The 14,170-nt window shown below is 43.5% G+C and overlaps 1 protein-coding gene across 1 annotated transcript in view; it reads right to left on the bottom strand.

Annotated features, from left to right (window-relative positions):
• Positions 1-701: 701 nt before the first annotated feature.
• The window catches only part of SCP2 (sterol carrier protein 2), an 86,738-nt gene continuing 73,269 nt past the window's right edge, over positions 702-14,170 (bottom strand). Inside the window, exons 14-16 of the mRNA XM_049774781.1 lie at positions 13,439-13,568; positions 6,650-6,729; positions 702-1,732 (exon numbers count right to left, since the gene is read on the bottom strand). Of these exons, the coding sequence (XP_049630738.1) occupies positions 1,637-1,732; positions 6,650-6,729; positions 13,439-13,568 (306 nt within the window). The 3' untranslated portion in view covers positions 702-1,636. The remainder of the gene's footprint in view (positions 1,733-6,649; positions 6,730-13,438; positions 13,569-14,170) is intronic.

Raw genomic sequence — 14,170 nt, forward strand, 5'->3', positions numbered from 1 at the left:
AGATTTCCAGTGGGGGGGGATTCTGAATATTTTTTTCCTTAAAATTGTGTGATGGGCCAAGTAAGTTTTGAAATCTTTGCTCTCAACGCATAAGTGAAGCCACCTTGCCTTTTTTTCTTTTTTCTTTTTTTTTTACTGCTAATCACCTTTGGGTGAAGCCAAGTTTTAGCTGAGGAACAATGGAATCAGGGAAAGTCCCAAACAATTCTGCTAGGTTTACAGCAGATGCACAGGATTATCAGATCAGAGAGGACCTTCGAGACAGACCATCTTCTTAAATCCCCTCTTTTTAACAGTTAAGCAAACAGGCCCAGGCAAGCAGTTACTTACGTGCCTGAGCAAAGCAAGATTCCTGGCACTTAGTCAAGTGGACATTCTACTACCCCAGGGGCTCCCTAATCAGGAGCTAGTGACTATGTCAAGTTACCGGGAGAGAGAAGATGGGTTGCCTTGTTCTCTCGCATTTAATTATTTTATTTCTTTATTTGGGGGTGTGTGTGACATTCAATGGTACTCAGCAATTACTCCTGGTTCTGCACTTAGGAATCTCTCCTAGAGAAGCTTAGGGAACCATAAGGGATGCCAGGAATCGAATCAGGTCAGCCACATGCACGGCATACACCCCACTTGCTGTATTATTGCTTTGGCTCTCTCCAGCATTTAATGAACCCTGAACAAAATGATACTCAATACAAAGGAGATAAGGAAGAGCTATTTTAATTTTCTATTAAACATTCTTTGAAAAGCGTTATTTTATCTTCCTGAATTATAAGAAATACATTAGCATTAGAAAAACTAGAAGGGAAAATTAAATGTAAATAATTAAACTTATATGAGAAAAAAATTAAATAAAGGACCAAGAACTTTACAAATTTAATTGAATTAATATTTTATCATTTGAAACCGTGCATCTCAAAGCAAAGTATTTAAGTTTTAATGACAGCATTTTATCATTTGAATACATTGATTTTTTTTTTTCAAGAAGGAAATCCATTTAAAAATACTTTTATTTTAAAAATAGGCCTGTGTTCAACTATAGATTTCTTCCCCTCATGCTCTGATCATATTTCCTTTATTTTGATTTGGGAAGAAAATATCGTTTCTGTTGGCATGAAATGCAAAAATCTGTGGGGGGGTTTCTCCTTAAAAAAGATCCCAGTACAGAACTTTTAATGAAAAATAGTATAAGGTATTAAGTGTACAACACTAAGTTATGGCTAAAGACTGGTATTATACACTTTCTTAGTTCTCCCAAGGAAAACTTGTAATTGAATCTTCAGCAGAATAATCCTTAGAAATACTTTATAAGCAAAATGAGAGCTTTTGTTTACATAGTTTTTGGATTTTGCTGTTCCTAATTTTATTCTGAAATTCAATTTTACCCCAAACCATAATTACCATATTTAACTTCGCAATGCACGGTTGTATGCAATTCAGCATAGCAGCAGTATACCATTCAAGGCTCACTTCACCCAGAGTTATGAAAAACAAGATTGGACACACCCATTCAAAAACACATCTCAATGCTATTTGCCAATGTGTAGTTTCAGTCTAAATTCCAACAGTGAACTAGAGGGAGAGATAATCTATAGAGCTCATCTTGATTTTCAAACCAGCCCAAGAGGGAATTAGTTCTTCACAGCTTCGCTTTGCCCGGCTGCAGCTGAAGGGTCTGCAACTTCATCGCCATGCCCATGTTGCCTGTGATTTTCAATTTGCCTTGAAAAAAGGCCTATGAGGAAGAAGAAAGAACATCTATTACTGGGTGGACTTTCTTTGTTCTGATTTTAAGACTGTTGACGAGTCTAGATAAGCCAGTCTTGAAATCACTGAGTTATCCGGGTTACTTAAATTTTCTTCTGAGCAGGAAATTTAACTTTTGGGATTCAGATTTAGGATATGATTTCTCAAAAGCGAAGATTTGCAGTCTACAGTCAAAAGGTACAACATGGGGTCAGAGCGATAGCACAACGTGTAGGGTATTTGCCTTGCAAGCAGCCTACCCAGGTTTGATTCCCAGGATCCTATAAGGTCTCCTGAATCTGACTGGAGTGATTGCTGAGCACAGAACCAAGAGGAACTCCTGCGCGCCGCTGGGTGTGGTCCAAAAACAAAAAAGACAAACAACAAAAGATGTTTCTTTCCCAAATGCCATCTTTTAGAAAGTGACTACCTTTAGGCCCGGAGAGATAGCACAGCGGCGTTTGCCTTGCAAGCAGCCAATCCAGGACCTAAGGTGGTTGGTTCGAATCCTGGTGTCCCATATGGTCCCCCGTGCCTGCCAGGAGTTATTTCTGAGTAGACAGCCAGGAGTAACCCCTGAGCACCGCCGGGTGTGGCCCAAAAAACAAAAAAAAAAAAAACAAAAAAAAGAAAGTGACTGCCTTTATATGCCTTTCTCAGAGGCTGCACCAGGCAAAATGGGCTCACACTATGTTGGGAATGAAAAGTAAATTCCTCAGTGGTCTGCTGCAGGGGGAGAAAAAGCACAAGCATGACGCACTGAGAAACTCTTGGGATTCAATACCATGTAAATGAAAGGTTGCCCAGTTTTTTCCCTTTTCTAGTTTACATGTTAAAGAATTTATGTACACTGGATGGGGGCAGGCAGGCAGTCTGCTAAGACTAAGGTGCTGGAAATTTGGGGCTTGAGAGGAGGAATCAAACTAATTTGAGGTGCACAGGCATGATTTGTTCCATTTAACAACTGCCTGGGATCCAAACACATGATGTTTGCTAAATTTATCATGGAACAAAATCTCAGAAAAGCTTCAGGAAAATGGCAACATTGGGAACATAACACAATTTTACTATGATCTCAGTCTTTGATTTTTTTTTTTTTTTTTTGGTTTTTGGGCCACACCCAGCGATGCTCAGAACTTGCTCCTATCTCTGTAGTCAAGGAACATTCCTGGCAGGGTTCAAGGGACCATATCAGGTATTGGAGATTGAATCTGGGTCGGCCATGTGAAAGGCAAGTGTCTTAACCAGTATACTCTCTCTCCTGTCCCATAAATTTTGAGTTTTTGAAATAAGGGAGTGCTAAAGGAAAGAAGCTTCCAGTAGTTTTACATTCCAAAGCAAGTCCATTTGGAAGTTCAGAGTTTTCTACGTTGTGTCCCCAGGAATGCAGAACTCTGCTTTTCCTACACCTCTGGTAAGGGTGACTAATTCCCTTTACTCTTTCTCTTTCCCTCCTGTCTGGACAAACTAAATATTTCCTTTCTATATGGCACACAGCCGTTCTGTCTGATGACTTAAAGGTCAGATGTCTCAAAACACAATATACTTAACACATGTCCTTTAAATATATGAACCAGGACTAGCTAGAAGAGAAATTCATCGTGCTTTCCTTTCTTAAATTCAAAGGAAAAAAATAAAAGGACTTTTTATTTACTAATTATTATGAGGAGAACATAAATCTTCACCCTTTAGAAAATCTAAAACATCAGGATCATTTTATTCTAGTTCCTAGGTGTTCCAGCAGAAACTACACTACCGTGTTTCAACTGTGGCCAAACATTAAAATGATCGCTTCCACTGTCTTAAATGGCTCTTGGTCAAAATCTCTACTGGAATCTCCAAATTCAGCATAAGGAAAGGCCATTGATACATTAATAAAAAGTTCTACAATTTTATCTTTAATTTCTTTGGGTTGTTCACTGGTATTCAAGAAAATTTCTGCCCCCACCTCAAATGGGTTATGAGAAGCAAACAGAACATAAAGAGTGACTCATGAGACATCTCTCAAGAAAGTGCGGCATCTTCGGTGGAGTGCAGGGCAATGAGCAGGAAGCTAGTGAAGGCTACATGCAGGGCAGTGGGCAGGAAGCTAGCCAAAGCTACACTGGTGGCCTCTGCTCAGGCCAGATTTTTGGAGCAGATTCCATGTACGGACGTGTCAGTGCCAATGGCATATATTCAGCTGAAATATCACAAATGCAAATCTTGTACCTGTCAACACATTAACCGACATATGCTTGGTCGCTCAGAAAAAGCATTTACTGGGGCCAGAGCGATAGTATGGTGGGTAGGGCATTTGCCTTGCACACAGCTAACCCTGGTTTGACCCTTGGCACTCTATGTGGTCCTTTGAACACCTTTAGGAGTGATTCCTGAATGTAAAGCCAGGAGTATTCCTGATCACTGCTGGGTATAACCCAAACTCAAAAAAAAAAAAAGCACTTTTTATTGGGAGGAGGCGCTTAGGCCACACAGAGTGATGCTCAGAGATTACTCCTGGCTCTGTATTCAGAAATTATTCCTGGGAGGGGAGGGCTGGAGCAAGAGCACAGCAGTAGAGCATTTGCCTTGCACATGGCTGATCCAGGACGAACCTGGGTTCGATTCCCGGCGTCCTATATGGTCTCCCCAAGCCAGGAGTGATTTCTGAACATATATCCAGGAGTAAACCCTGAGTGTCACCGGGTGTGGCCCCCCCAAAAAAATTATTCCTGGGACCAGAGTAATAGCACAGTAGGTAAGAATTTGCCTTACACACAGCCAATCCAGATTGTATTGAGACATCCCATATGGTCCCCCGAGCCTGCCAGGAGTAATTTCTGAGCGTAGAGCTCGGAGTAACCCCTGAGCACTGCTGGTGGATCAAAACCTAAACCAAACCAAAACAAGTTGCCTCAAGCACCTTTGGAACCCTCCTGTCCTGCTCCTCAACCACACATTCACATCCAGGCAATCACTGCCAGAGAAAAGAATTTAAAAAAGGAATGAGAGCAGAAGTCAGATTTAGTTGTTTTATCCAATTTGGGAATTACCAGGGAAACACACCAACAAGACCTAAAACAAATCAGACTGAAGCAACAAAAAAAGAAAAGACACAATGAAAGAAGCTTCGAGTTTCTTTTCTTGTTATTTCTGGCTAAGGAAGAGCTTCCCAAAGTGGGTAATAACACTCTGCTGGAGGTACAGGATTGATTCAGAAGGGTCAGTAATAGCCTGGGATACATTTGATGGCCACTTTGTTCACTTAAGGAAGATTTCCAGGGCCCGGAGAGATAGCACAGCGGTGTTTGCCTTGCAAGCAGCTGATCCAGGACCAAAGGTCGTTGGCTCGAATCCCGGTGTCCCATATGGTCCCCCGTGCCTGCCAGGAGCTATTTCTGAGCAGACAGCCAGGAGTAACCCCTGAGCACCGCCGGGTGTGGCCCAAAAACCAAAAACAAAAAAAAAAAGGAAGATTTCCAGGGAGCTGCTGAATAACATTTTTTTTTGGAAAGGGTATATGATAGGCTCAATAGTTATAGGTGAATGACAGCTCAGCACATCAAATCTGCTCAATATCATGTGATCAGAATATAAAGGATCCTTGATATTGGTTGAAATATGCAACTGACCCAAATTCAAACCCTAGCATTCCATAATCTAAGGAGTGATCCCTGAGCACAGAGCTAGGAATAAGTCCTGAGCACTGTTGCCGGGTTTAGCCCAAAAAACAAACAAGATCCTTGTTAATACGAGGACCAGAAAAGTGTACATGAGTCAGAATTACATTTTCGGTGACTACAATTAATTCAGAACTTGTGGGGTACGTAAGATAGTTCAAAGGGCTGGAGTGGTCCCTAAGTACCACTGGGTATGACTCCCCAAACCAAAAAAAAACAAACCTATAAATAAAAAATTTAAAAAATTCATCTCTTGGGACCAGAGAGATAGCATGGAGGTAGTGTGTTTGCCTTGCATGCAGAAGGATGGTGGTTGGAATCCCGGCATCCCATATGGTCCCCTGAGCCTGCCAGGAACGATTTCTGAGTGTAGAACCAGGAGTAACCCCTGAGCACTGCCAGGTGTGACCCCCCCAAAATTTTTTTGATTTCTTGTGGGAAAAGACCATCAAGCATCATGCTAACTTCTGGAGACCTAAAGACAAAAAACTGGTGAGCTAATGAGGACCAGATGGAAGCATCAGGTCTAGTTTATGCCACTGGCACTAGGTCAGCAGCCCAGTGATGGGTCCAGTGACCAGACCAACCAGGCACTCCCCACACTGAAAGGTCTTTGGAGATGACACCTGAGATCACCCTGAAAAACAAGAAGCTAAAAAAAAAAAAGAAAAAAGAAAAAAGAAAAACAAGAAACTTGTCAGGGAAGGAAAGTTCAGCCATAAGAGTACAGGGTAAGATACGAACTGTAGGGCCAAAGAGAGAAGCAAATGGGAAGGAGTGCATGCGGGAACCCTAAGTTCAGTTGCTGGTACTTTAAGATCCCCTGCACACTACTAGGAGCAAATCCCAAACAAAGAGCCAGGCAGGGCCCTTGAACAGCATCAGGTGTGGCCCAAACCCCAGTACTTCTACCCCAGCCCCATGTATAGGGTCAGGTGCGAGTCACCACCTCTCTGCGTCTCTCTAGTGATCCAGAGAAAAACTAGCTACACAAAGGCTCTGCTCTCCCATGACAGAGCCAGGCATGGCACCTCAGTGCTTTCACTACCTTCCTTTTGCTGACCTGTCTCATAACAAATGCTAGGTGCCCTGAGCATGGAGACTGGATATTTACCCGAGAGTTTCTGGCATACAAGGCAGCAAGTGGCACCAAGCTGGTTCTACAAGTGGCTGACATTGGTTATATGAAGAACTAAGGAGACACCTGTCCCACCAGTGACTAGAACAGACAGGTCCCTCCCACTTACCGACTGAGGGTTCATTTTCCCAGTCATCAAAGCCAGCAAGTCTGAGTCCTCCATCGTGATAGTGCAGTCGGCCTTCTGGTCTGGAAGAGTAGAAGGAGGGAGAGAAAGTGAGTGCTCAGTTGTGGGTGCACACACAAATCCAAAGTCACTGACTGCAAAAGGATCAAAACCAGGATTAGAGAACAGTGTGAGGACAAGTGGACATGTCACACAGGAAGGCGCTCTCTCTATAAGTAGGGTCTGCATGTGGCCCAAAACACAAACAAAACGGGCAGGGAATGTGACTCAGCAACAGGGTACTTGCCTTGCACATGTAAGTTCTTGGCTTCAATCCCCAGCACAAAAACATACAAAATAGAATTCAATGAAAGCAGCAGCTCAAAGAGTGGCATGCTCCCAGGTTCTATTTACATGGCATTTTGAATGCGTCATATGTGAACAGGGATAGAAGTTAGTCTCAGATTAATCACAGCCTGAGAAGAGAAGAATGGTATGGCCATAAAGGACACTTTTGGGGTGAAAAAAGTATTTTATCTTTCTTTGCATTTAACTAAATGCACAGGCCACCACAACTTACAGGGGTTTTAAAGATGTTATTTTATCTAAATTATGGCTCAATGAGCCTGACTTGGAAAAATCAGTCAACACCAAGTGTTGTCAGCAATGTGGACCAAATAAAATATTCCCTTAATGTAAAAAAGAGATATAACATACTACACCCACATCACAACACACGTACTGCACATTATGATGGAGTATTTCTCCTCCTGGTGAAAGGCCAAATGAAAGTGAGTCCATGTCTAGGAAAAGATGCTTGAACCCCCGCCCACACCCACCATCTTGCTGCCAGAGTCAGCCCAGCTCCACAACTAATCTACAGAAGAACATGATGCCGCCACATCACTATCACTAGATAGACTAGTCAAGGCAGAAAACTCTGGATCCTTCTCAAAAAGGGGGTAGACAGTTTCTCCTTTCTGCCTGAAGCCACAACAGCCTACATCCTCACCCGACACCCTGTGACACAGAAATGGCCCAGCTCCACAGCTGAACAGCATCAAGCTGCCAAGCCACCGAAGTTTTCCAGCTCCACAGCTCCTGAACCAGACGGCCACAAGCATGGCCACATGACTCCTCCAAATTTCAAAGTACTGTCGGCCCAGTAGGTCACAGCAAATCTGATGGGAAAGTTGCATAAAAGACCACCAAGCTCAATGGGCAAAAGACAGTTACACAGAAGGCCCAACTAGCCCAGTAAATCCTCAGACAATGACTCCAGTGACACCACTGTGAGATTTAATAATGATCACAAGTTGACTTTTACTGATCAAAGTTTTTGGTCATTCCATTTGCCCTTGTGTTGTAACAATATGAAGTAAATTTGTTTGTGCCTACTAAGGAGGCAGGCTCAGGGTGTGTGTGGGTGGGAAATCGGGGACACTGGTAGAGAGAAGGTCACATTGGTGGTAGGATTGATGCTGGAACATTTTTTTTTGGGGGGGGGATTTTGGGCCACACCCAGCAGTGCTCAGGGGTTACTCCTGGCTGTCTGCTCAGAAATAGCTCCTGGCAGGCATGGGGGACCATATGGGATGCCGGGATTCGAACCAACCACGTTTGGTCCTGGATCGGCTGCTGGCAAGGCAAACGCCGCTGTGCTATCTCTCCGGGCCCATGCTGGAACATTTAAGGACTGAAACAACTCTACTATGAACAACTTGGTAAATAAAAATGAAAATAATTATTTTAAATGAGAATTTTCATGGCAACTTTAGTCATGAGGTTCCAACAAGGAAACACTGCAGAGAGACATCAGCCCTGAGTGCATACATGTTAGTGCACTCACACTGTAAAATTTTTTCTTTTTTTTTTGGTTTTTGTGTCACACCAGCAGCACTCAGGGGTCACTCCTGGCTCCACGCTCAGAAATCGCTCCTGGCAGGCACGGGGGACCATATGGGATGCCGGGATTCGAACCACTATCCTTCTGCATGACAGTCAAACACCTTACCTTCATGCTATCTCTCCAGCTCCACACTGTGAAATTTAACTACTGTTTCAAGCACATTTACTGATGAAGGCTAGAAGGCTGGGCAAAAGCAGCAGATCCCAAAGAGTAAATAGAGTGGGCTCCATCCATCGAGTTTATAGAGTAAAATCAAGTCACAGTGAGAGACCTGGGAGAGTGGACCCTTTTGGAGAGACAATGATGGGCTGGGCTGGACATGTGGAGACAAACAGCAGACCCTGACCTGGGCTTGATTTGCAAGATGTGCTCATTTGTAAATACATGACAAAGATGTCTTCAACTGTGTGCTTGTGACTTAGGCCAATTTTATCATAGGCCAATTTTTTTTTTTTTTATTGAGTCAGGCCCAGCAGTACTCAGGGATCACCCTGGCTCTGTGCTCGGTATCACTCCTGGAAGTACCATGTATGGAAAACCATGTATGTGGTGCTGGGGATCAAACCAGGATCAAGTACAATGTTTTAATCCCTGTATTATCTCTTGGAAAAAAAGTTACACTGCTAAAAAGACAGCATGTCCCCAGTCTTTGTGCACCTGAGACCAGTGCAGCCAAGGGTTGGTTCGTTCCCAGGTGCCTTCCCACATGGCCTGATCTGATCCCAGGTACAAGTATGAATAAGATCTGCTGCCCTACAGCTGTCTGACATCTGGGCCATTGAAACAACAACAATGCATGCCTGAGGAACTGACAAACCATAGCACATATGTGTCAACAAAACTATGCTGAAAATGAACCTCTTTTATTATAAAGCCCTCATAACTCTGAGAGAGCTCATGAAAGACTGAGAGTCAACAGCAAGTTCATCTTGGCTGCTAATAAAATAAAATTTTGCCTTATTCCTAGGAAAAAAGGTCTGAAGCTTTCAACATGAAGGCATTTACAGTCAAGAAAATCCAGCTTTCTTTTGTTTTTTTGTTTTTCTTTTGTTTTAGTTTGGTTATTGATGCTTTGGGGCCATACCTGGTGACGTTCAGGTGTTATTTCTGGTTTTTTGGGTTTTTTTTTTTTTTTTTTTTTTGGTTTTTGGGCCATACCCGGCAGTGCTCAGGGGTTAGTGTTGGCTATCTGCTCAGAAATAGCTCCTGGCAGGCACGGGGGACCATATGGGACGCCGGGATTTGAACCAACCACCTTAGGTCCTAGATCGACTGCTTGCAAGGCAAATACCACTGTGCTATCTCTCCGGCCCCTCAGTGTTATTTCTGACTTTGCAATCAGGTATTCTCATATGAGGATGCTGGGGATTGAACCTGAATTGGCTACATTCAAGGCAAAAGCCCTACCCACTGTGCTATTGCTCCTGCCTAAAGCATTCTTATAGATGCATAACATCAAAGAGCAGAGAGAATAAAGCAAGCAAACTGAGATGGCTGGACTTTATGGTGATGTTGCAAGAAAGGAATCTTATTCACTGAAGTGAGTTGTGAGTGGTGAGTTCTGTTCTTGCCTCCACTGCTGCTGAAAAACCAGCATCTACTGAGCACTAATTGGGCTGAGTCCTTCCCAAGTACAGACTCATAATGACCCTGGAAGGATCAAAGAGGTCAGGCAACCTGCTCATGACCACACTGCCAGTCAGTGGCTGAACGAGGTTTGGCAGCAAGCAAAACCCCACACACTCAACTCTTGAGCTCTAAGGTGCAGGAAGGATGCAAATGCTCAACAGTCTGGTGTGAACTGACTGATAAATCCTACCTGTTCTCTTGGCTCCTCAAGAACCAAGTTCTTTTGAAGGTCTTAGACAAGTGTATTTACTGAGTACTTCTGTGAGGTGCTTTATGTACTTTCTCTAATTCTCTCAATGGCTCCAAGGAGAAACATTATTCTTGCAATTTCCTCAATGAGACCATTGGACTCAGGCAAGGCTCAAATCTATTAGTGACACAGCTGAGGTCTACTCCAGATCTGGGTGTCTCCCCATCGCTCCATGGCACCTTGTTTCTGGAGACTGAGGCTTTCTAGGCTACATTGCATTAAAAGAATAGTGTTGAGAACACAAGTGCTGAGAGGGCAGCATTAAGGAGTAAAAGGAAACATGGCTTGTTTGCAGGAATCAAAGCTGACTAACTGGAGACATGCTATGGGAGTTGTTTCAGAGAAGGGAAGGACAGATAGAATTCGTGAAGAAGGTACAAAAAGGCATACAGGAAGGAAGAAAATATTACAAAAAATGGGCAAATCTAAAAATCTTAAATATAACTATCCAAATAATCACGTACAAGCTCTTAGAATAGATGCTCATGAACTACATGAAAATAAATGCAAGTAAACTCCCAATGCTACAGAACCAGCAATTCTCTTTAAGATGCCAGTTCAAACTAGGACAGGTGATTAATGCTTTAACAGGGCTGATTTCTAACAAATGGCCGTTTGTGGGCTGATGTAAAAGGAGCTGGCAGTTTCCAGCAGTGGCATTTACTGGGTAGGTCCATATTTCACCATTCTCGCCTGCCAGCAAGTGTCAGTTTCAGCAGAAATTACCCTGCCTCGGGGTAATATGGAGAGTGGCACCATCCACAGGCAGGAAAACAGGTTTTTATGAAATTATGAGACAGCTTTCCAAAAGCTGTTGCACTATCTTCTTTCATGACAGAAAGCAGTAATGCCATGGGAAAATTTTTTTTAAATCACCAAAACATTTGTCTGACTGTATCAGAATAAAATCCTGACATATCAATGAACTTTAATCACTTAAAAAAAATGGCATTATTTCCCAATTTTTCTGTTTTTTCCTAAAAGCAATACGCTAGATGAAGCACTGATTTTTTTTTCCCCTTCCCACCTTACTATAGAATGGCAGCTTAGAGAATACAACTATAAAAATTATTTTCCCAGCCAGTAATTTTTTGGGGGGTAAAGAGAACTATCTCTTAACTCTGGAACTTCCCACAATGCCATGCTGCCCATATCAGATATCCAGGTATGGAGCACAGAAGTGAAAGCCCCTGAACTGAATCCAACATACTTCAATGACTACTGGGAGGGACACTGTGTGGTAGGACCAGGGTGGAAGAGTGAGGGATCATGGCCGGGCAGTGGCGCTAAAGGTAAGGTGCCTGCCTTGCCTGCGCTAGCCTTGGACGGACCGCGGTTCGATCCCCCGGTGTCCCATATGGTCCCCCAAGCCAGGAGCAACTTCTGAGCGCATAGCCAGGAGTAACCCCTGAGCGTTACCGGGTGTGGCCCAAAAACCAAAAAAAAAAAAAAAAAAAAGAGTGAGGGATCACAGGGAAATTAGGGGCCCAGTCCACATGTGCTGTGCCAATGCAAAAATTCCAGTTTCTGCTCTGAGCTAAACACTACTGAACACTTCAGAGCAGGAGGATCACAGTGGAACTTCAGCCTTAATGGGATCACTATGATTGGGCCCTGGAGAAGAACCACAGAGGGCCAGGACTGAAGCAGGGAGACCAGCCAGAGTCTGCAGTGAGGCTATACAACATTGGCCTTGTACACATGAGATCTGCAGTTTGATCCCTAGCAGTGCAAAGCCATCAATTGAAAATTATGGTGGAGGTAGAGGGAATATTTGCTGATAAGACTGGAAAAAGTCAGAAATAGCAGAGACAATGATGACTTCCAGGTCTTTGGACTGAGGAACTGGTAGGGTATAGAGGTAATTATTTAGTAAGATGGAGAAGACTGTGGAAACGGTGCATGAAGAAAGGGGCATAGGGAAAGACCAGGAATTCAATTTCATACATGCTTGCTTTGGAACATCTCTTAAGCATGCATGAGAACTTGTCAATTAAGCAGCTGGTACATGCCTTAGAGTTCAATGGCTGGATCAACAGTGAAAATAGACATCTCTGAATCACTGATGTAGAAATAGTTTTAAAAGCATGAGACTAGGTTTGCTCTGCCAGGTCGTGTCTTCTCCTGAACATGTGTCTCACCTGTTGTTTCTTTGCTTGCTTATTACCATACTATAGAGAAGCCTGTGTTCTCTCTTCAACATATTTCCTCTTTTTTCTCTCCTCTCAATTAATTTTTTTTGGGGGGGCAGAGGTCACACCAGGCACTGCTCAGGGGTTATTCCTGGCTGTAAGCTCAGAAATCGCCTCCGGGAGGCTCTGGGACCATATGGGCTGCTGGGAATTGAACCAAGGTCTGTCAGGGTTGGCTTCGTGCTATCACTCACCACTGTGCTATCACTCCGGCCCCTCCTCTCACATCTTCTAAGCAAGATCCATCTAATAAAAACTACCTTGCTTTATAAAAACCAACAAACCAACCAACCAACCAACCAACCAACCAATGAGATGGTTGTTTGACCAGGAGATCCACCAGGAGAGAATTAAAACAGAATTGGGTCCTGAAACATGCCAACAACTGGAAATAGGGCGATGAATAGAAATAGGAAGTGAGGCCAGGAAGTAAGAGGGAATCCTGAAGGAGAGTTTCATGATGAGAAGTAGGAATTAACCTCAGACTCAGTAACATGGTGGTGACTGGCAACTCTGGTGAGAATGGACTAAAGTTGATGAGCAGATTCAAGAGTGAGGTGATAGAAGTGGACATGGCAGCACAGTCTGGTCGGTTAGTTCCCAAGCCCAAGGTCAGCAACTCTGTGATGGAACTTCCCAGTTCCTCGTGAGGAAGCAGCTGTCACCTAGTCCTGTTCCCAGGAGTCAGCCAGCCTAGCTCTCCCTCTGAAGCCGCATAGCTGTTATGGGAATATCCAAGTAGATAGATCCTTCTTCCCTTTGGGGCCTGTCCGGTGCCCCTGTGGGTGAAGTTGTAGGAAGGTAGCACTGACCTGAGTTAGGGAGCACAGATCCTTTGCCGTTCTTCACATCCACTACCCATGTGGCTTCTTTCCCATTAGGGCCATTCTTCACTTTGAAGGCAAAAACACCACCAATTTTCTTCACAAACTGCTCCCCTTCCTGAAAAGTCAAACAACAGTGAAGGAAAACCCAGCTAGGAAAAGTTCCAGAGTCTCTGAGTGACAGAGCTGAACCAAAAGCAGGTTCATTTCTCTGATGTTTATCCAAAATACATTACAGCTCTGTGGTGAGATTCGATCTTTCATTCGGTGATGTCTGAAAGACAACCACACAACAGATCTCTCACCTGCCACATCTCTTATTAAAAATGGAATTGGGGCCAGCAGACAGCTCCAAAGGCTGAAGTGAAAGCTCATAGGCAGGAGCCCCAAGTTTACCCCTGACCCCACACAGTCCTTAGGCACCACTATGAATGACTCTGAGAGCAGTGAACGAGAAGTAGCACCCAGAACTGTTGGTTGCTGCCCACAAACAGACACACATACAAAATGGCTTTCTGGGTACAAAGTGATGGAAGGAGAGAAGAGGCAGAGGCATGGCCCTGTTCTCTTCTCAAACATTTCCTTGTCTGGAGAATTTCAGAAAGATTTCTATGTAGTTTCTCTACATAGAAAACTCCACTCCCAGTTCATAATTTTTTTCTTTTGCCAGTGATTTCCTTTACATATATTTCTGATCTTTATGGCAGAACATTAAGTGGG

Source organism: Suncus etruscus, chromosome 6 (genome assembly GCF_024139225.1).
Source record: "Suncus etruscus isolate mSunEtr1 chromosome 6, mSunEtr1.pri.cur, whole genome shotgun sequence".
Classification (NCBI taxonomy): Eukaryota; Metazoa; Chordata; class Mammalia; order Eulipotyphla; family Soricidae; genus Suncus; species Suncus etruscus.